The 22904-nt window shown below is 37.3% G+C and overlaps 2 protein-coding genes across 8 annotated transcripts in view; one reads left to right on the forward strand and one right to left on the reverse strand.

Moving 5' to 3' along the window:
- LOC131530790 (gastrula zinc finger protein XlCGF8.2DB-like) overlaps nt 1-1889 on the forward strand; it is a 30116-nt gene extending 28227 nt beyond the window's left edge. Inside the window, exon 3 of the mRNA XM_058761246.1 lies at nt 1722-1889. Within this exon, the coding sequence (XP_058617229.1) occupies nt 1722-1775 (54 nt within the window). The 3' untranslated portion in view covers nt 1776-1889. The remainder of the gene's footprint in view (nt 1-1721) is intronic.
- Nucleotides 1-22904, reverse strand: part of LOC131530798 (GTPase IMAP family member 9-like) — a 37151-nt gene that overhangs the window by 10331 nt on the left and 3916 nt on the right. Inside the window, exons 1-2 of one of the 7 annotated variants that reach the window (XR_009268486.1) lie at nt 12662-12778; nt 11017-11410 (exon numbers count right to left, since the gene is read on the reverse strand). The exons of 2 other annotated variants lie outside the window; for them this stretch is intronic. Coding sequence is in view for 1 of the 5 variants with exons in the window: in XM_058761266.1 (XP_058617249.1) it covers nt 10020-10035 (16 nt within the window). In the remaining 4 variants the exon portion in view is untranslated. Of the gene's footprint in view, nt 1-10019; nt 10142-11016; nt 11411-12661; nt 12846-22904 lie in introns of those variants that run through there. 4 more of the 7 variants (XR_009268489.1, XM_058761266.1, XR_009268484.1 and 1 more) reach the window with 4 other exon arrangements.

Consider the following 22904-nt stretch of genomic DNA (forward strand, 5'->3'; position numbering starts at 1 on the left):
ATATCTACACGGAAAGCTGTCAATCAATGTGAGGGGGCGGGACTATACTAGGGGGCGTGTTTGTATTGGGAAGTGACGTCACTCACAGACGGCCGTGCTGAAAGCTTTGATTAATGGAGGTAATCGGTAAAGGCTCCACTAAAGGCAGCTGTCAATCAGTTTGTGCCTGTGTGAACAAACAGACAACCTTCTTGGCACAATACATAATTCTGTCTTTTTTACCCCAAATGCAGTGATTATCCCCTGCTAACAGCGGGAGCCACAACGGTACGCACAATAGGTCAATATTCACTATTAACGAAACGCTTTTCACCTGTCTCAACATCTCTCACTCCGATTGACGCAAATGAGTAAACAGAGAGTGCAATTCTATACTTATTACAGTACATTTTATTCCTTTCTAGACCTGCCTCAATATTTTGAAGAAAAAAAAAACGTGCCAATCTATATTTATTTACCCATTTTCCACCTTATGTATATGTATGTGTATATATATATATATATATATATATATTTATTTATTTATTTTATTTCATGCTTTAACAGTTTTAATCCGTTATGGAGCACGCATCCCGTGGCACCAAAGCGTCGCGTAGGTCTCAAGATCTCTCACTGTGTATAGCCAGCCGACACTGCGATTGATGCACATGATTTTTAATATTAATTCACTTTGGCTGTGGCATGTTCTGTGACAGCTGCGCCTAGATCATTGGTGTGAAGACTCATCTAGGGCAGGCAGAGTAGGAGTATTTTCTGTTTTGTTACGTGCATTAATTGGAGTGTAAACAGACTGAGAGATTTTGAGGCAGGTGCTCTATTATAAGATAGGAATAAGATATAGGTGGCAAATAGGTAAATACGTGCAGATTTGCACTGTCTGTTTGTTTATGTGCCTTAATCGGAGTGCAAACAGTAAAAGATCTTGAGGTGACCCGCTCTCTATTACTTCGGAAGTTCTAAGCGGCCATGCATTTTTTTCCCTTCTTGTTTTCTCGTAACAAAAGTTATTTTCTAGTTATCACGACTGATTTTTCTCACAAACTCAACATAACAAAGGTTGTTCTCTAAATTACACAACTGTGCCAGCATTATATTATATATATATTGTGATTATGTGTACATCATGTAGATATTAAGGTATTGTTGAATGCACTGATCATTTTAGATTTTGAGCTTATGTCATGTCAGTGTTGTAATTTAGCAACGTTGGGTTAAAGGGGTAGCAAAATTTTCCTGTGCACCTTGCACATTACATGGATGTTTGTCTGTTCCATGTGAAAAAATACTAATAGAAACATTTTTGATCATTCACACGTTTTAAATGTCTTTTTTGTTACCATTTTGAGATTCAATCAAGATTTTATGATTATTAATTTACAAGTTCAATTTGAAGAATAAATTATTTCTCAAATAATTTGAAAGTATTTGTGTAGCTATATTTTAAACTAGCTGTATCTTATCATTTATAAAATGTATTTAACTGGTCCTTTGCTTGTTTGCCCAAATATCTGGTTGCTGCATGAGGGACAGGTGATAATGTTCTGGAATGTGGGGGGTATAAGTGCTATTAGTATGATAAGTAAAGGGCACAATAAGCTATCAGACAGTATTGTGTGAATTCTGTGAATGGGTGAATTCTTTAAAATGTGTAAGTATGTTTGGGATCAATTTGCACTGATATTTTTAGCCTGGAAAATAATCTTTTTTTTTTTCCATTTCAGAATGCCACCAGCCAAGAAAGATCGTCTCATCATATGGTGTATAATGAGAAATGATAACAAAAAAGAGGAGTGACTTTGAGATGGACTGTGATACAATAGAAGAAAGTTTTAAAGTCGAGTCATGAAGAATATTTTAAAGATTTCATTCAGTTCATCAGGTTTTGTAAACATAATCAGAACATATCATTTTGTAATAAATGTTTTTTTTTTCCTAAAAATGTCTTATTTTATTATTATTTTGTGATTATTAGGGTGTATATCAAATCAAATAAAAGATTATTTATAGAGCACTTTTTAAAACAACAATTGTTTACCAAAGTGCTGTACAAGCATAATCAAGATAAAACAAATTTTACACACAAAAAACAGATATTATCACTGACCAGATACATTAAACAACTCATACGGAGTTAAATGCCAGAGTATAAAAATAAGTTTTAAGACTGGATTTAAAAACAGCAAGTGTTTGGGCCTGCCTAACAAGTTATTCCAAAGTTTTGGTGCTGCGACAGCAAAAGCTCGGTCACCCCTGCTTTTTAGCCTTGTTCGAGGAACAACCAAGAGTAAACGGTCAGCAGACCTAAGTGCTCTCGATGGATCATGCTGCTGTATTGAATCAGAAAGGTAACTTGGTACCAATCCCTTTAATGACTTATAAACTAAAACTATATATATATATATATATACACATACGTATACATATATAAACTATTGTAATGGTGTTACAGAAGCATTTCACCCAGCAAATGAACCTTTAGATATTCTCTACATTTGTTCAGACAGTGAGTAAAATCACTGAAATTCTGCTACCCAAAGAGTCCAACGTTGTAATATTACATTTCCCTGAAAACTGACTAAAATGTCAAAAATGGGTGTGGGAGGATGCTGATGCAATTGGCTGCCACTTCTCTACCACGTGTTTGGTAGTTTGTCCACTTTTTATTCATTTTAGCAATATTAATTTTTTTTTTTTTTAGCAATATTTTACAAAGTTCTTGCCACTTAATACACTATCTTTGAAAGTTAGTGTGTTGGCTGCTTTTACTCTCTCCTGGCGTCCTCGCTGTCTCTGCTGTCCCTACTGCTTTGGCGTGGTTGGCCCGACACCTGTTATGGCCGGTTTGCATTGGTCAGCTTGGCACCTGTGCGCGTACACCCTTGGTGCACCATGGATCTGAGGCTGTGTGAATGCATGAATCAGATCCTGGCCTGATGTCACTGCTCTCGCATGTAAATAGCTGACTTTCACCTGTGACTCGGGATACATCAAGGTCTTTACTGGATTGGATATCATTATGCTGTTTCCCTTCGTGATATTTGTTACCTTGGGCTACACTCGAATCGGATTTCATGGAATACGGGAATCCAAACTGTCGAACGTCAATATGGTAAGGTACTCATTTTCTGAACTTCTTTCATTGGATCATCATGTGATTGTACACAAAATGCTCTGCGAGTGCTTCAACTGTTGCGACGGCCAAGATATTCACATCGGGGCTCTCGCCGGGGTTTATATGCTTCGCCCGGCTGATATAAATGGGCTCTGCTCCTACTCTCAGTGCTCAGGACATTTAAACTCACGTGGTATCTGCACGTCTAATCTATCTTATCCACAAATGTCTTCAGGGAATAAGTGCAATAAGACTGTAACATCTACAATCAGTCTTGCACAATTAAATGTATGGTCCATGAATTAGAAAACGGCATTGCTTCATGATGTCATCCTGGATAGGAAACTGGACATTTTTTGTCTTTGCGAGATGTGGCATCATTCGAATGACTTACAATCTAAACTTGGCCTCACCACCTGGATATACATATATCGATAGATCTTGTCTCACCGGTAAAGGTGGGGGTCTTGCAATTTTATATAAATCTGATTTGCCTGTTTCTGTAATCACCACACCTGTTATGTCTTCATTTCAGTGACTGGCGATGAAAATGAATGGCAATACTCCTGTACTTCTCGTACATATTTATCGTCCTCCCAAGGTTAATTCTGTTTTTTTTTCTGAACTTGCTGAATTGCTGAGTTCGAACTGTTCAGATATGCTGCTCATAGGGGACATAAATATACATGTTGATAATCCTGATTGTTTCCCAAACAGCTAACTTTATGGATGTATTGGACTGTTTTAATTTCATTCAGCATATTTATTTCCCTGCTCATAAATCTGGCCACACACTGGATTTAGTTTGTTTAAACTAAACTGAGCTAGACAATGACATCTTTTAATTCAATAATGAAATGCCTCTAACTGAAAATTGAGTGTTTAATCTTATCATTATACATTACTGACACTCTGTCCTCCAATTTGATACTATTAAGTGCTTTGACACAATCTGTATTGTTAAAAGTGCTATATTAATAAAGGTGACTTGACTTGACTTTGTACTACGGGTTTCGACATTGATCAACTTAGAAATGATGACAGGGCTCGCAAAATTTCAAAATCCCTGGTAGCCCTTCGGGCAGGTACTCTTCAGATTTTGGTAGCCCGAAAATTAATTTAACTAGCCCAAATTATTATTATTATTATTATTATTTTAAATATAGAAAATCAGATAGGAGTTTAAATGTCAATCAAAAATATTTTCAATACACAAATATCAACAAATATGAAGGAAGGAATCTTATTTCACTATATATCTGCAGAATTATTTTTAAATAAATTTAAGGCAATTTATGACCCATTTTAAGAGCTGTACAAGTAAAATGAACACAGAATGAGCGGGGTTGGACAATGTCTATGGTAACATACAGTATTGAGCCATAAAATTACATGATTTACAGTTCAGATACAGGTTTTCACAAAAACAAAAATCTTATACAACAGCATTTCAGGCTATAGACCGTTTTTATGAAAAGGGATAAATCAAGCATATAAATAATTATATTAATTTAAACGAATAAATATTAGTCTTAATTGTTTAAATTTTTAGAAGGCATAACTTCTTTCTCATTTACAACTCTATGTGTTTGCTGCGTAAAAAGTTGATATTTGCATTGATTTGACCATAAACAGCAAGAAAGGCTTATTGGAAATGCAGATTCATTCTCTGCCACGAGGTGGCGCTTTAGGAGTGCTGAAATATTGCGGTTTCCCCGGAAACGCTGTACACAAAGCAGCTCCGCGCTCATAAACGCTGCTTTATCAGGAATTATAGGTAATATGAAATTAAAATGCCAACAACACGTTTCTGAGGACAGTCGGTTCCCTTCAGATACATTCACATAAAGACATCCGCGCCGCGTTTTGACTTGAAACGTGCAGTGCTAATTATTTATTCAATGACATCATTGCCTTTTGAAGTTTAATCCTGCCGTATCGCGACTCATGTCTTTCCGTCCTCAACTGTAAGACCTCTAGAAATTATCATTAAGACATTTCTTATACCATTTAACGTATTTAAAACTTTTTATGGCCTTAACTTTGATACCACTCACTTTCAGAGTTTTTAAGGACCCGCGGGAGATCTGTATTTAAGGAGCCCGTCGGGCAGGCAGTGATACATTTTGGTAGCCCGACTGTAAAACACAATAGCCCCTGGACGTCGGGCTAGCGATTTTGCGAGCCCTGGATGAACTATATTTTAGTGATCATAAATTATTGACTTATGAATTTTCAATCTCTGCTTCCCTAAAGTCTACCAAGGAGCGTGTCATAACTTTTAGGAATATCAAGAACATTGGTTCTCAGCTGCTCTATAGCCTTGTTGCTAAGCTACCTGTGACTGATTCTGTGTACTGTTACAACTCTGCACTATCTTCTATTCTTGATATTGTTGCACCTTTGAAAGAACAAGCTGTTTCTTTCGCTAGGTCATCCCCATGGTACACTAAGGAATTGCGGGCTCTCAAAGCCGAGGGAAGGAAGATTGAGCGCTTATACAAAAAATCTGGTTTTACTGTCCATAAGTTGATGTTTGATAAGCAGCAGTTGAAGTATCATCTTGCCCTTAATTCTGACAGAGAGGCGTACTACTCACATATGATTAATGAAAGTGTTGATAATCCAAGAAAGTTGTTTAAAACAATTAACAGGTTTTTGAAGCCTCATAATCAAATCTTTAGTCCCTCTGTTGAGTTATGTAAGTAGAGTTAAGTTAAGAGTCATTTTGAGTTGAGTTAAGTATTTTACAGAAAAAGTTCAAGATATCTATAATTCCATGCTTGCTGGTTCTTCACTGCTGACCAATGAGTTCCATCCTACAAACTTATCTAATTTTTCAAATTTTGTGACTGTTAGTTCAGAAGATACAGTATCTTGAAATTAGTCATGTCTATGAATACATCAACATGCCCTCTTGATCCCATGCCCACTGAGGTTTTGAAACAGTGTGTAACATTCTTGTGCCCCTCTATTACTGCAATCATTAATAACTCTTTATCTACTGGAAAGGTTTCTTCAGCCCTCAAGTTAGCTGCCATTACAGTTCTTAAAAAGACTGGTTCTAATGTTGAGGATTTGTCAAATTACAGGCCTATTGCTCATCTTCCATTTGTAGATAAGGTTCTTGAACAAGTTGTTGCTGGCCACTTACAGCAATACCTGTCCATAAACAATATCTTAGAAACTTTTCAATACAGATTCAGATCAGGTCATAGCATTGAGATTTCTCTAATTCGTCTTACAAATGATTTCCTCATTTCTGCTGACAAGAGGCCTTTTAGTATTTTACTCCTGTTAGATATTACTGCTGCTTTTGACACAATATCTCACGCTGTCCTTCTTGAAAGATTGCATACATGGTTAGGCATCTCTGGTATTGCACTTGAATGGTTTAATTCTCATCTTACAAATCGCTATCAATTTGTTTGTTTGGTGAAATGTCAATCTGAACCAACATTAGTACAGCAGGGTGTAAGTCAGGGATGGGCAACTTTGATAGTGACGAGGGCCAGATTTTTTTCTCATTTATACCAAGGGGCCAGATTGCTAATCCACGTCTACACACCTTTTACATCATCTTACTCAATTTATTTTTTTTATTGAAGGAAATTTTTTTAAGGATTTTTCAAATAGAATTTAAGATCTTTAAAGACTTTTTTAAGACCTAAACTTCACATTTCAGTCTTTAAACAATTTTTAACAAAATAACTTTTTTCAAAAGTATCAATTACTAAATTAATTTAAACAATTATTATTAATCAATTATTATATTAAATTACATGTATCTTAGTGTCTTAATTGTTTAGATTTTTATAATGCATTACCTTCTTGTCGATCCACTGGTTCACATTTAAAAATATGTAGCAAAAATAGCAGATGGGCTTATTGAAAAAGCAAATTTGTTCTCTGCCAGCAGGTGGCGCTTTTGAAACGGCAGAAATATAGCGGTTTCCCCGGTAACGGCTAGACACAAAGCAGGGCAGTGCCTGACTTTGAAACGTGCAGCACTCGTATCTTTTTAGTGAAATCGTAGCCTTTTGAAGTTTAATCGACATATTAATCTACATAGCAATTCTTGTCTTTCCGTCCCCAAATTTAAGACATCTTATAATTAAGACTTTTTGTACCATTTAAGAGTTTTAATGGCCTTAAATTTAAACAATTAAACTGAGGACCCGCGGAAACCCAGGAACAGGAACCCCCTAGGAACCCACAGTTCAGTGCAAACATTTCTGGCATGCATTTGGTAAAAAGGTTTTGTTGACAAGGCATTTTACCTCTTGACAAGGCAAATGCAACTCTGTTGTCCCCGTTGTTGTTTGTGAGCAGTGGTGTGATGGCGATTTAAATAAAAATACAGATTTCCAAACAATCCAAACATATGGGTATCCCCTTGAACTTGGTAAAAAAATAATCTGTTTACCATCTTGACTGGAAAATACTGTTTTCATGGTCAGTTTTTCATTTTTTATTTGCTAATGTTGGTAAATGTTTACGTTAGAGTACACGTTCTACTGCGCTGTAATTAATAGGTGAGTGGTTGAAAACTAGCGACCTCTCCTGTTTGGAGACAGTATTAACATCATAAACTGAAAGCAATCTTTACATGACTTACTTTTAAATGTTTCAAAATTGATCATCCGAGTCTAATATAATCCAGCGGGCCGTACTAAAAGATATTGCGGGCCGTCAGTTGCCCATCGCTGGTGTAAGTACTACTTGCTTGGGTGAGATAAAAGCCTGGATGCACATTAATTTTCTCAAGCTCACTGAGTCAAAAACATAACTTATACGTGTATGACAGCGGCTTAACATAAATAAAATAGTTCTAATGTGATTACTGATTGTGACTTTGCTACCCCGACCACCCAAGTACGCAATCTTGGCATTATTTTTGACCCTCAACTATTGTTTGATGCACATATCAAAATGGTTTCAAGAACTGCATTCTTCCACCTGAGAAATATTGCAAGACTCCGTCCTTCTCTATCATTGCCTGATGCAGAAAGGCTTATTCATGCCTTTATCATGTTGAGGCTTGATTACCGCAACGCACTTTACGTTGGTCTCCCTGATAAGTCTATTAAGAAATTACAGCATATTCTGCCCGGCTACTAACATATTCAACTGCTTGTCAACATATTACTCCTGTACTGCATAACTTGCATTGGCTTCATAATCAAGCACGTATTGATTTTAAAATTCTGATTTTAACTTATAAAGCTATTCACGGGACTACCCCTGCCTATTTATCCAGTTTAGCTGTCCCTTATACTCCCGCTCGCCCTTTACGCTCTGCTGGGTCATGTATCCTTCAGCAGCCAGCATATAAATTAAACTCTATGGGTTGTAGAGCTTTCTCTGTCTCCGCTCCACGATTGTGGAATGCTCTACCAGCAGGAATTAGAGATTCTCCAACCTTGTTTTAAGAAATCTTTAAAGACTCATATTTCTAAAACTGTTTACTGTAATTAAGTATGTTTTATATTGTTTCTTTTTTGTGTTGCTTATTGTTGTATACTACTATGCTTGTTGTTGGGTTAAGAAAAGCGCATGATAAATAAAATGCATTATTATTATTGTTATTATAAAAAATTTAAAAGCACATTTATTTCTGTATTAGAGGCCTCCTACAACAACATTTAAGGTGAAATAATTTTTTCAAATTTTTTTTCTATATTTGGGTCTTTCGGGGTTAATCATAACAGGTTGACCAAGGATTCAACAAAAATAAATTACTGAAGTATTACTTTAATATTTAACAAATTAAATTGTTTTATTTGCAAATTGCTAATTTGCTGCGCTGTAGGCAAAAGTTGCGTTGGGAAATTCTGCATTTACAGGACCTGTTTGTAGAAACATACTATATGTTTCAATGCATACCTCTCATTTTCTTTGGTTTGCCCCAAAAAAAAAAAATTAAATAAAAAATTACACGGCATCATCTTTAAATAATTTCATTATTCTCAGATTTGAAATACATGGTGCGACTTGTCTTTAGCTGGAACGAGTTTCTAGACTCTAAATGTTTCTTCAGAAAAATATGCCAAATCTGCAACACAGATTCCCAACAGTGTGCACTCTAGTGAGTTCAGATGTTTAGCAAAAGTATAGCAAAACTGATTGTTGATGAATTTTACAGCTCGTGAAAGTTAGGTGAGGAGAATCTGACTTATCAAGCCCCCTTTACTGAACATACTGTAGCCTATATTTAGGCTAAAATCACATTATTACAATAATTAAGATACTTTTAAGGGGCGAAGGAACAAACAAACATCAATACACAGAATTTGATATTGTCTTTTGTGCCATAGTCTTATGTGAGAACTCATACAGCAGCCTTAATGATATAATAACAACATACAATACAAACAATCAATGGAATTAAGAACCCAGCCAGTGTACTTTCTTAAGGATGAATATAAATATTTAATCCTTCCCCAACATTTGTCAAAAGTATAGTATTTTACAAATTAATTTGTAGTGCACTAAGCTTGTGCTTGATGAAAGCATGAAATAACTACATTTAGAATGTATTTTCAGTTAGTTCAGACATGTCAATCTATTTTTAGTATACTTACCATAAAATAAATATATTTTAAATACAATTAAGTATATTCACTTTTTTCATTAGGTTAGTTTTATTAAATAGTATATAACATGCAGTCTACATCTGCACAGTTGTGCCCTAACTGCAGTATCCATTTCACAAATTGATTTATTCTTAGAATATTATCAGAAATCATGACACCACCTAAAAACTAAAGTGGAAAATTATTTAAGCATTACTATTTTAGCACATTATTTTAGCAGTGCAATGTCTTTTTCATTTAGTTGCTATGTTAGCATTTTGTTGCTGTTTGCAGATACAGACTCATTTACACCTTGATTAAACTGAACTGACCTGCAATAGTCGCCATTTCTGCACAAAGCCTTGTAATGATTTGTGATCTACTGTAGAATATCTTCACTAATTTTCCAGTGCTCTCTCTTTCTCACAGTGACTCCCGGGGCTCTGGTTACCTCCTTTTAATGGGTTAAGGAAATATGATCACATGACTGAAGCTGCAAATCTACTTTGATTTAACATTGATGCATTTTGAAAAGTGTCATCCATTTATAAAATTCTCTTTTTTTTTTTCATAGTAAGTAATACTTACTTTTCTGTAAAAATAAGATAATATTTAGCCTGGCTGAAGAATGAATAAAAATAAATAAAATAAAAACTTTAAAAGATGTACTATTTTTAAACATACACTGGTAAAAAAGAAAGGGTAATGATAAACTGGAGCAATGCAGACCTCTTGTGGTTATATACAGTAAACAGTAACTTGATAATGTATGTGCCTTTGTGTGCACTCACTACAACTGTACAGCTGATTGAATGAATGCACATTAGTTTGTATATACTGCGTGTGTGTCCCCACAGGGATGGCAAAACCATAAATCATGGACAGTTCATTTGAGTGTCTGTATAATGTTTCAGCTGACATGAAAAAAACTAAAACTAAAATTTTCTTATTTAAAGAAGTGCCTTCAAGAAATAATAATAATAAAAAAAAAAAAAATACTATAAATGTATTAGGCAATGTAAACTAAAACTGCCCACATAGCAAAATCCCCGGTGTCAAATATACACTGATGGGTGTCTGTATGTGTCTACACTACGAAGTGTTAAAAGTAACACTGAAGTGAATGATATAATTAAGTTATTAATTAAGTGATGATTGAGCATTATTGATGAACACCTCCTGTTAACAAGCAGAATCACTGAAGAGAAACAACAAGAACAGAAAAAAGAGAAGCACAACAACTACAACTGACTTTCAGTCACAGCCTTAGATGAAATCAACTGAAATAAAACAGAGGATTAAACAACTCCACAAACAGCTTCACCAGCTTCATTTATTACTAACCATAAACAATTAGTGCACATGCACATCATTAAGTCACTTATGGTTTACAGGCAGAAGGAAATTAATGTCAGTTCTAATTTAGTTCAGCTATTCCAAAACATTCACAAATTGTCTGTGGTTGAAGTGCTGCTGCAGAGATGGGTCATTGGCAGTGACTGCTCTGAGTTTGGATAAGTAAATGAATTCTGTCAGTTTTGTTCTGAAATGCATTCAGCATGTTGCTTGGAAGCTTATCTCTTAATATCTCTCAAGTTAAGTGTGTTCAGGGGACAGGTAATGTCAGTCAGAAAGGCCCGCTGTGTCCAGCATGGGTCCCAACGTCTCCTGGTCTCTGCTTCGACGAGGAAAAAAAAGTTTCCAACACTGTCACGTAACAAATCTGTTTCAAAGATAAAATTAAATGAATTGCTAATTACTACATTGCAATAAAAATGTAAAGCCTGTACAAATACTAGAAATCATGAATATAAATAATTGGGAATCATGTAAAAAATTACAAATAAATTAAAAACAGTGCACATTTCTTTTATCTATTATAACATTTAGTTTTGTTCGCTTGGCTGTTTCCTTATAAAAGTCCAGAAATTTGTCAAGTTTTTCGTCAGGTGTCCTTTTTAATGATATGAAGTCATCACATCGCTGTCTTGCCACCAGCCAATCGCGGTTTCGAGTATCGATACATAGCCCCTTTTAAACCAACCCATGAACACGCAATTATCTCAGATAACTCAATCCAGCCATACTAATCATCAACAACAATTGCAGTCGAAGAACCGAATTAGCCAGATCATGATTAGCGTGATGTTATCATCTTGGATGTGTCATTTGATCTCGGATGTAATAAGTGATGTACAAAGAACTGGCCCCTGCATGCAAACTCTGACCCATGCGTACAGACTTTTTGGAGACAGAGCAGTTTGGCAACACCTGATTTTGAGTCGAGGGACTGACGCCAGATGATGGAAATGAAACATATTGAACTTGAAAAGTTCTTTATAATTTTTTTATAAATTATAAATTTTATAATTTAATCAACCGTTCTCCCCCCGAGTTACGTCTTCTGCCATTTTGAATTACGTATTTTGCGTAATCAGCGTTGTTTACGTTCAGGAGGAAAGCGTGCGCATGAATGTAATCTGTGTATTAAGCGTTGTTTACTCTTAGGGGAAAGTGTGCGTATGCATTGTGATACTCTCTAAAATGGCGGACGACGTAACTCGAGAGAGAAGAATGGTTGAGTAAATTATGTTATTATTGTTTTCTTTGCGCAAAAAAAAAAGGGATTCTCGTAGCGTCGCCACTGATGTCACATGGACTGTTTTACTGATGTATTTACCACGTTTCTGGACCTGGGAACATCTCAGTTGTGTTGCTGTCTATGGAGGGTCTGAGAGCTCTCCGATTTCATCTAAAACATCTTAATTTGTGTTCCAAAGATGAATGAAGGTTTTACGGGTTTGGAACGACACGAGGGTGAGTAATTAATGACAGAATTTTCATTTTGGGGTGAACTAACCCTTTAACGTACTTGGGAAAATAAGCCTGCTTAGAAACATCGCCACAGTGTCTAATAACTTATTTCTATAATCCCACGATACTAATTACAAGCAGGTACATATCAAGTGCTTACCTTCAATATCAAGGATGCAGAACGATTAGACGCTGCAGTTCAAACCGCTCACAAAACTCAACTTCCATCTGGACCCGCGGGTGTTCCCGAACTTCCCGCCGCAATGCTGAGCATGCTCAGTGCCTCATCAGAGAGAGTTGTTGATATGAAGCACCTCAGTCTCATCGAATCAACAAGTGCAGATCTAATTCATTTGATTATTTCTTAATTTAGTTACAAATAACAAGAATGAATCATTTAACAGAAGCAAACTCCTTATATTCGTATTAATCAGACATATTTGTATTTTGCTAATCAAGCAAGTGGCTAGTTGACTTTTTTGAGTGTAGAATAATTAAATGTATCATTTTGATGGCGGATTGTGATCCAGAAAGGTTTACAAAACATGTTCCAGTTTTAAATGTGCTTCTGATTACAGATAGCCTGGGATTACACAAGATTTGTATTTTAAAGAAAACCAGTTCGAAGGGAGCATGATTTGCTTTTTGGGTTAAAAGAATTTGTTATGAAATTTGAATGGTATGACAATTAGATTAGACTGTACAGAAATTGAAATCTACAAACTAATACACACCATACTCAGTCACGTAACGCTGATGTTGTTCATTTGAGAATAAAGTACAACAATAATAATAATAATTTGCACGGTTAGATGTGATATGAGCTAACCGATCTTTAGATTAAATCACCATGGGTAGCACAATTTATGATAATGCTTTTTCCTCAGTTGGTCAGAACAAACATGACTGACTTGTAACTTACTTGTTCAGATGACATTATTAGGGGTCGACCGATTATCGGCCTGGCCGATTATCGGCGCCGATATTAAGCATTTTTATGATTATCGGTATCGGTCATTTTTAAAACCGATGTGCCGATAAAATTATTACATTTTGAAACGCGCTATTTGGCTCTGATGCAGCCTGTCAGAACTCACCACTCTGTGGCCTCGAGCAGTCTCCGCCCACCACGCATCTGATTTGTTGGGAGTCACGAGTCAGACCAATCAATGTGGAAGACTAAGGCACTCTCACTGAAAGCGCTTGCTACAGTTTCAGTGATCATCACGCATCAGTTGTCTCTCAAAGGCAGCAGCAGACGTTGCTCAAGTTGCAATGAATCACAATCCACTACACTGAAGTTGCAAAACACCTCAATATTATCTATTTATGGTTTCCGCGATGGGAAAACGCGGACGGAGTCGCGGAAGCCAGTCATATAAAAGGAATTTACTGTATAACGCGGAGTCACAGAGTTCGTCAAAGTTTGGATTAATTAATCAAAAGTAGGTCAGTACACTTAAATCGACTCGCGCTATGGACTAGTATCTGTAAATATTAAGCTGCAAAAAGACTTATTTAAATATGAATTCTGTATGTTCTGCTGTCTCTGTATATGTGAATGGCACAGACACACGGTTTTGATTACACACACACTGAAGTGCGCGACGCACGCGGTGTTTTCAGCATCTGCCGTCTCACTAAATGAGGACATAAATACATGACCAACATCCCCAGAACTGCTCTGAGAGTTGCTTCATGAGCATTTGACCGTTTCATTTGAGTAAAACGATCGTCATATCACATACATAGGTTATACAGAAACTTAAGAGGTCCTCATGGCAACCCGTCAAAATAAAAGTTCGGTTTATCTAGTACTACTACTACTACTACTACAACAACAACTTTTGTTTAAAAGAATAAATCACACAATACGCTATTTATTCCATGTTTTAATTTTAATGGTAAACCCATTTGTTTGCCAAAAAATTGAGTTTAACTCTCATTTGATTAAAAGATAACTGAAATTAATGTTTTATGGCTTCATTTGCACTGTACTGTAAATTAAAAGTAATCGAAATTACTGTCACATAGGCCAAGATTAAGATACTGTCACACAGGCCAAGATTATGACGACATAAATTGTGACATTTCAATAGGCTATTGAACCAAGTGTGCCTATAACAGGCTATTAGTGTTATAGTTTAATTAAAATAGTTGCAGTCTTCTTCACAACTTCTACAATGGAGCTATGAAGACAATTAAATTATTTACACTTTTATATTATAATTATGAGAGGTTATGCTACATGTAAATTATTGAAGCCAAATACTTACATTTCCCCAAGCTGTTTAGCTGTAGTACAGTATTCATAGGCTTAATCATGAAGCGTAAAGTGGCCCCACTTTTAACTCTCTCTTTATATTACCCTTATTGTAGATGGATGCATGGAGGATGACAAGAGTAAGAAGTGCAATCAACACCAGGGAAGGCAGTTTTTGTCAGAGCCCTTGTTATTCTTAATTTTGACATTAATTTTCATTTTTACATTAGACATAATATATCGGTTAAAAATATTGGTTATTGGTCTACTTGGTCTGTAATAATCGGTATCGGCATCGGCCCTGAAAAACACATATCGGTCGACCCCTAGACATTATCCGGTGAAAATTCTTATTTGGACCATATATTTTAGGGCTGAAACGATTCCTCGAGTAATTCGAGTAACTCGAATACAAAAAATCATCGAGGCAAATTCTTGTGCTTCGAAGAATCGTTTTAGTCTATTTACTAGGGATGCACTGAATTTTCGGCCGCCGAAAATATATGCCGCCCGCGCCGCACAGCAGTGTTCAGGTTTCACTCTCCTCCAGCCACGTGATGCTCTGTTCAATACCCAGTCAACAATTTGATCTCACAGTGATGTCACCATGATCTCACAGGATACTCGTGATGAGGTCACAATGTGAGGTAACAGTGAGCTAAAAGTGTAACCTCACAGCGCCCTCACTGTGTGCTCATACTAATGTGAGGTCAAAGTGCACTCACTGCACAGAGACTAGGTACCCAGCATGCATTGCAGCATGAAGCTTTTGATTGTCACCATTGTTGAGATTCATACACTGTCATTTAAACACAAAGAGAAACATCAAGAATCAGAGTAGTTAATAATGTTTGTGTCTTATGCTTTTATAATTCTCCATAAATGATTATGAAAGTGACGTGACTCAGAATTTGTGCTCTGCAATTAACCCATCCAAAGTGCACACACCCAGAGCAGTGGTCAGCCATTTATGTTGCAGTGCCCGGGGAGCAGTTGGGGGTTCTGTACCTTGCTCAAGGGCACCTCAGTCATGGTATTGAGGGTGGAGAGAGCGCTGTACATTCTCTCTCCCCACCTACAATCCTTGCCTGCCCAAGACTCAAACCTGCAACCTTTGGATTATGAGCCTGACTCTCTAACCATTAGGCCACAACTTGCCAAGACTGCATATGGAATCTAGGTGATGGCTGTGTTGTTATCATCACCTGGTTGCAGTCTCTTTTTGGGTTTCCTTGCCATAACAAATGTACTTTACAAACACAGTTACAACAGCCCCAAAAAATATAATGTTATAAAGTAAAGGGTCAAGAGCCCAACTAAAGCAAACACTAATCACTATGATGGTAACATCAAACAAAACAATACAACATCATGAGTGAATAATGAGTGAAGCTGTGGATTTGTTTATTTAAGTTGATTTCATCGAAGGCTGTGTCTGGCAGTCAGTTGTATGTTTGGAGAAGGTTCTTATAACAGAAATCTGTTAGCTGGGCGTGCACTCATGAGCTCATCATGTGAGAGCACTGTGATATCTCTGTGATAGTGTTGAGAAACAGGAAGTAGAATGTCCCCCAGCGACTGATATTTGAACTGCCTCCTCTCAACCTGCTCAACATTTTGAGTTCACAATGAGCTCATATATTACTCACACTGTGAGGATCACCGTATGAGAATGGTGTGATGTCACTGTGATCATCGCGTGATCTCACGTGTTGACTGGGTATTCCGCTCTATAATGTGCATTCTGCTCATTTACCGCTGATGCTCACCGGAAAAGCTAATCCCGCTCAAATAGCGCGTGATAAGAAATTTCTATGTAGTATACTTGTTCCCGTTTGCAGTAGCGTTACTGAGCGGTGACATGCTTTAGTACAGCTGTACTGGGCAACGCTGGTCATTTATATAGCTATTTATATAGCTGGTTTTTATATTCTTACACGTTTACTTGATATTTATGTTCACAGAATCATCATTTATATTCATTTCCCACTGATTTACGCGATCTGATGAGCGTTAACTCATATTACGCGATCATATCTCTGTATGAAGAGACGCGCGTTTTACACACACACACACACACACACACACACACACACACACACACTGAAGCACGCGTGAGGCTCGCGGTGATTTCAGCGTCTGCCGTCTCAATGAGGACATAAACACACTAACAACATCTCCAGAACTGCTCTGAGTCACTTCATGAGCGTTTCACCGTGTCAGAAATTTAAAGGAAATCACGGCAACCCGTCAAAATAAAAGTCCCGTTTAATTTGTAAAACATAAAAAAAAAAACATTTCATAAGGCTATTTTCAGAATAAATAACAATAAAACATTAGATCAGAGAAAACAAAGTTATAAAACATAACTTTATAAGTGTCATTTTCTTTAATCATAGCTATAATTATAATAACACCTAAAATATGTAAAAAGTGTTTGTTTCATCCACTTGAAGGGTGGGTACATTGTGTGCACAATGCACATGATCAGGATGGTACCACCTCCGCCGCATTTTGAGAAAGGAAAGAAAAACCCGTTTGCAGGACTATACATTATTTGGATAATTAGTCAAAAACAACAACAACAACAACAACAACAGTTTTGTCTGATTCTTTTGCATAGAACTGAATAAAAAATAATACATTGATATTTAATATTAATATATTTTCTGTCCAATTTTCTTTCAATAAAAGTGTGGTTATTTTATTGGCTTGTGTTTTTAAAATTCTGTCATTAAAATTGAGTTAAATTAAAAAGTCTTACAAAACTACTTTATATTATTGAATAAAATAAATAATTATTACAAAGCAGTTTCGGTTTTCGACCAAGCACATCCAGAATTCTCGGTTTCGGCCCAGAATTTTCATTTCGGGGCATCCCTGTAACTGCATGGAGTGCACTGTGTTTGCAACCACATGCTCCTTTAAAGGATTACACACACACCAGTATGCAGAGAGACATTTAAAAGGGTTTATTCTACAAATAACTTTAAATTCATGTTGCTGAAAAATGTGTTAATAAATGTTATGTGTATGGACTCTTGTTTTTGTTCCACGTTAGCTTCCTGCCCACTAATTTTTGCCTCTTACAAAAGCCACAAAGCCTTCTAAGAAGACAGTAAAGGCTTATGTCATGCCTGAGCTGTAGTTGGGCTGAAACTTGAAAGTTAAATTGCACAATGTTTAGGTTTTATTATTATTATTTTTTATTACTATTATTTTGATTTATGTCTTAGTTTTAGGTTGTACTATGTTTACCTTTTTTAAAGTAATTTGAAATTGATTTTTATATTTTTATATATTTGTATTTTGAATGTAATATGGCAGTTAAATGCACTAAATGAGTTTAGTTTTATTAATATATGCAATTTCAGCAATAAAAATTTAAATTTTTCTAAAAAGGAAACAAATTACTTGTTCATTTTAACAGACCTGTCTTATTTTCTCTTATATATTTAGTATTGCTCTTTAATAAAGAAAAAGTTCTTCTTATCCGATTACTCGATTAATCGATAGAATTTTCGGTAGAATACTCGATTACTAAAATATTCGATAGCTACAGCCCTAATATATTCCAAGACGTAGTCTAATCTGTGATTGTGAAGTACAGTAAATATCCACACCAGTGCGGTGACTGACTGCTACACATTCACCTCAAAACATTAGATTAATCCGCGCTGGAGCTGTGCCAGAAACAACCCCACTCAAGCAAGATAATTCCGCAAGTAACTGCAATTCCAGGTTTTCAAACATAGGCGGCAACAAAGAGGCAAAACTTACGGACTGCAGCTTTAAATAGAACATTTAGTTAGAAACGCAAGTAAATTGTTTGGTTGTCTAATATTTGTTGTCAGAATCATGGGAGAATCATGGCATAAAAATACATAGACTAACATATCTGGCATATTATTATTTACAAGTAAATCTCCATATTATGAGTAGGCTATCCTTTCTCTCCTTCGAATCTCCAGTGATCTCCTACACTCTCTTTCGACTCTCTAGCAATCTTCAATACTCTCCTTCGAGTCTCCAGCGATCTCCTATACTCTCCTTCGAGTCTCCAGCGATCTCTCTCCTTCAAGTCTCCAGCGATCTTCTATACTCACCTTCGAGTCTCCAGCGATCTCCTATACGGTCCTTCGACTCTCTAGCAATCTTCAATACTCTCTTTTGAGTCTCCAGCGATCTTCTATACTCTCCTTCGAGTCTCCAGCGATCTCCAATACTCTCCTTCGAGTCTCCAGCGATCTCCAATACTCTCCTTCGAGTCTCCAGCGATCTTCTATACTCTCCTTCAAGTCTCCAGCGATCTTCAATACTCTCCTTCGAGTTTCCAGTGATCTCTCTCCTTCGAGTCTCCAGCGATCTTCTATACTCTCCTTTGAGTCTCCAGCGATCTTCAATACTCTCCTTCGAGTCTCCAGCGATCTCTAATACTCTCCTTCGAGTCTCCAGCGATCTCCAATACTCTCCTTCGAGTCTCCAGCGATCTTCTATACTCTCCTTCGAGTCTCCAGCGATCTTCTATACTCTCCTTCAAGTCTCCAGCGATCTTCTATACTCACCTTCGAGTCTCCAGCGATCTCCAATACTCTCCTTCGAGTCTCCAGCGATCTTCTATACTCTCCTTCGAGTCTCCAGCGATCTTCTATACTCACCTTCGAGTCTCCAGTGATCTCCTACACTCTCCTTCGACTCTCTAGCGATCTTCAATACTCTCCTTCGAGTCTCCAGCGATCTTCTATACTCTCCTTCGAGTCTCCAGCGATCTTCTATACTCTCCTTCAAGTCTCCAGCGATCTTCTATACTCACCTTCGAGTCTCCAGCGATCTCCTACACTCTCCTTCGACTCTCTAGCGATCTTCAATACTCTCCTTCGAGTCTCCAGCGATCTCCTATACTCTCCTTCGGGTCTCCAGCGATCTCCTATACTCTCCTTCAAGTCTCCAGCGATCTCCTATACTCACCTTCGAGTCTCCAGCGATCTCTCTCCTTCAAGTCTCCAGCGATCTTCTATACTCTCCTTCAAGTCTCCAGCGATCTTCAATACTCTCCTTCGAGTTTCCAGTGATCTCTCTCCTTCGAGTCTCCAGCAATCTTCTATACTCACCTTCGAGTCTCCAGCGATCTTCAATACTCTCATTCGAGTCTCCAGCGATCTTCTATACTCTCCTTCAAGTCTCCAGCGATCTTCTATACTCTCCTTCGAGTCTCCAGCGATCTCCAATACTCTCCTTCGAGTCTCCAGCGATCTCCTATACTCTCCTTCAAGTCTCCAGCGATCTCCTACACTCTCCTTCGACTCTCTAGCAATCTTCAATACTCTCTTTCGAGTCTCCAGCGATCTTCTATACCAGGGGTCTTCAACTAAAACGGCTCGAGGTCCAGTAATGAACCCTCCCCACCAGACGAGGTCCGAACAATTATATATAAAAAAACAATTGATGGTTTTTGCCAGGCCAGGGTATCTGCAGGATATTTAAGCTTAAATTCAAGACTTTTAAAGACCTTTTTTTTTTTTAAGACCTGCACAAAAAAATTAAAATAAATTAATTAAATGACTGTAAAAAGCACGATTTACTGTTCAGATGCAGGTTTTCACAAAAACAATCAAGTATTATATTAATTAAATAACATATAAATATATTTTACTGCCTTAATTGTTTACATTTTATAACACATCTTCTTGTTGATCCACCAGTTCACATTTACAACTCTGCGTGTTTGCTTAAAAACATGGATTGATTTTCACATTGGCCTTTGATAACAGCAGACTGTACGGGCTGATTGAAAATGGAAAATCATTCTCTTCCAGCAGGTGGCGCTTTGGGAATGGCAGCAGTACACAAAGCCCAACAGACAGACTCCACAAAGCAGCGAAGCAGATGACTTTGAAACGTGCAGCGCTCATATTTATTCAAAGAATAGCGCAATTCTTGTCTTTCAGTCCCCACATTTAACACCTCCTGAAATCATAATTAAGACTTTCTTGTCACATTTAAGATTTTTAAGGACCCGTCAACTTTCCTAATTTTTGAAAATGCCATTGCTTTTCACCCACTGAAAGTTTCATCTGTGTGCGCGCAGCAGGCAGCTCTCTGCTCTCATCACTGCACGCACGACCGCACCCAAACGGCTCTAGAGCTGACCTTGATCTGCTAGATATAAATTTGATGTACTAGAAATTAGCGTTTGGTATTTATTTCATTATGTCAAAAGCCATCACGGATTCGGACCGGATTCCGCTACCGTAAAGACTACAAAAGCTGCGCCAGTTGAAACAGAAGCTAGGTCCGGGTCCAGATGGGACGGCTTCTGGGTCCGGACCCGGACCGCGGTCCGCCTGTTAGTGACCTATGTTCTATACACTCCTTCAAGTCTCCAGCGATCTTCTATATTCTCATTCGAGTCTCCAGCGATCTCTCTCTCCTTGAAGTCTCCAGCGATCTCCTACACTCACCTTCGAGTCTCCAGCGATCTCCTACACTCACCTTCGAGTCTCCAGCGATCTCCTACACTCACCTTCAAGTCTCCAGCGATCTTCTATATTCTCATTCGAGTCTCCAGCGATCTCTCTCTCCTTGAAGTCTCCAGCGATCTCCTACACTCACCTTCGAGTCTCCAGCGATCTCCTACACTCACCTTCAAGTCTCCAGCGATCTTCTATATTCTCATTCGAGTCTCCAGTGATCTCTCTCTCCTTGAAGTCTCCAGCGATCTCCTACACTCACCTTCGAGTCTCCAGCGATCTCTCTCCTTGAAGTCTCCAGCGATCTGCTACACTCTCCTTCGAGTCTCCAGCGATCTCCTACACTCACCTTCAAGTCTCCAGCGATCTTCTATATTCTCATTCGAGTCTCCAGCGATCTCTCTCTCCTTGAAGTCTCCAGCGATCTCCTACACTCACCTTCGAGTCTCCAGCGATCTCCTACACTCACCTTCAAGTCTCCAGCGATCTTCTATATTCTCATTCGAGTCTCCAGTGATCTCTCTCCTTGAAGTCTCCAGCGATCTCCTACACTCACCTTCGAGTCTCCAGCGATCTCCTACACTCACCTTCGAGTCTCCAGTGATCTCTGTCTCTCTCCTGCTCATTACTGCACTGGAGTGTTTATTTGAGCACTTCACAGTCAGTTTGGTTTACCTAGCTGCCTCAGTTTATCAGCTTATTCACTTCGCTGTTCATCCCACCATCGTCCACACCTGCGGTGTTGTGTTTTATTACCTGATTTATTTGTCTGCTGTGCCTTCCAATGTACAATTTCCGATATCAGCATATATCCAGATGCCAATAAATACGCTTCGGGTTCAATTAAACTAACTTGTTGCAATGCTTTTAGCAAAAGAGATTATCGCTGGTGAACATTTAGTATATGAGAAGCTAAACAGCCACACACATAAAACAAAAAACACAAAGGTTTGTGCTTATTAATATTAATTATTTTTTAATATTACTATTTTTTTTTAAATGTATTATATACCTTATTTTATTATGCAGTTTATTATTATTATTATTATTTACATGATGTCAGGGTCAGCAGTAAGGTACCCTGAATTAAAGTGACAAAGTAAAAATGAACATGGGTTGACACGGAATATAGTAATTTCACAATTATTCACAATAGATATAATTAAAGTAAAGTAAAGTCTACCATGTTTCGCAGTCAACAAGGAAAGGTGCACTTTTAGATAAACAAGGTAACATTATAGATGCACTTATGGAGGTAGAATAAAGTTCTTTAAGACCCGCAGGACTGCTTGAAATAAAGATTTAAAAGCAAAGGAAAGGCATGAGAGCCAACTCTGTTTCTGTCAGTTTTCATTTAAAATATTTGTGATAGCCTACTTTTAACTAAAGAAAAGTAGACTATATGCTGTGTTTAAATGTTTCCACTTGCTTGAGCAATTTAAACAAATCTAGATGTCAAATGCACTGAATAATACACTGTTTATATTTATTGAGTTTAAATGTGAAGATGTCTATGAAAGATTGTATTACTATACTGTGATAAAAAAGGATCAAAATGTTGAAAAATCATTTTCAGTAACAACGTTTGGATTCGAAATAAAAATAATGGATACAGGTTGTTTGTAATAAACAGCCGCGGATCAAGAGCAAACTGCGAACGCGCCCTGTGT

The sequence above is a fragment of the Onychostoma macrolepis genome, chromosome 22 (assembly GCF_012432095.1).
Source record: "Onychostoma macrolepis isolate SWU-2019 chromosome 22, ASM1243209v1, whole genome shotgun sequence".
In the NCBI taxonomy this organism is placed as follows: domain Eukaryota; kingdom Metazoa; phylum Chordata; class Actinopteri; order Cypriniformes; family Cyprinidae; genus Onychostoma; species Onychostoma macrolepis.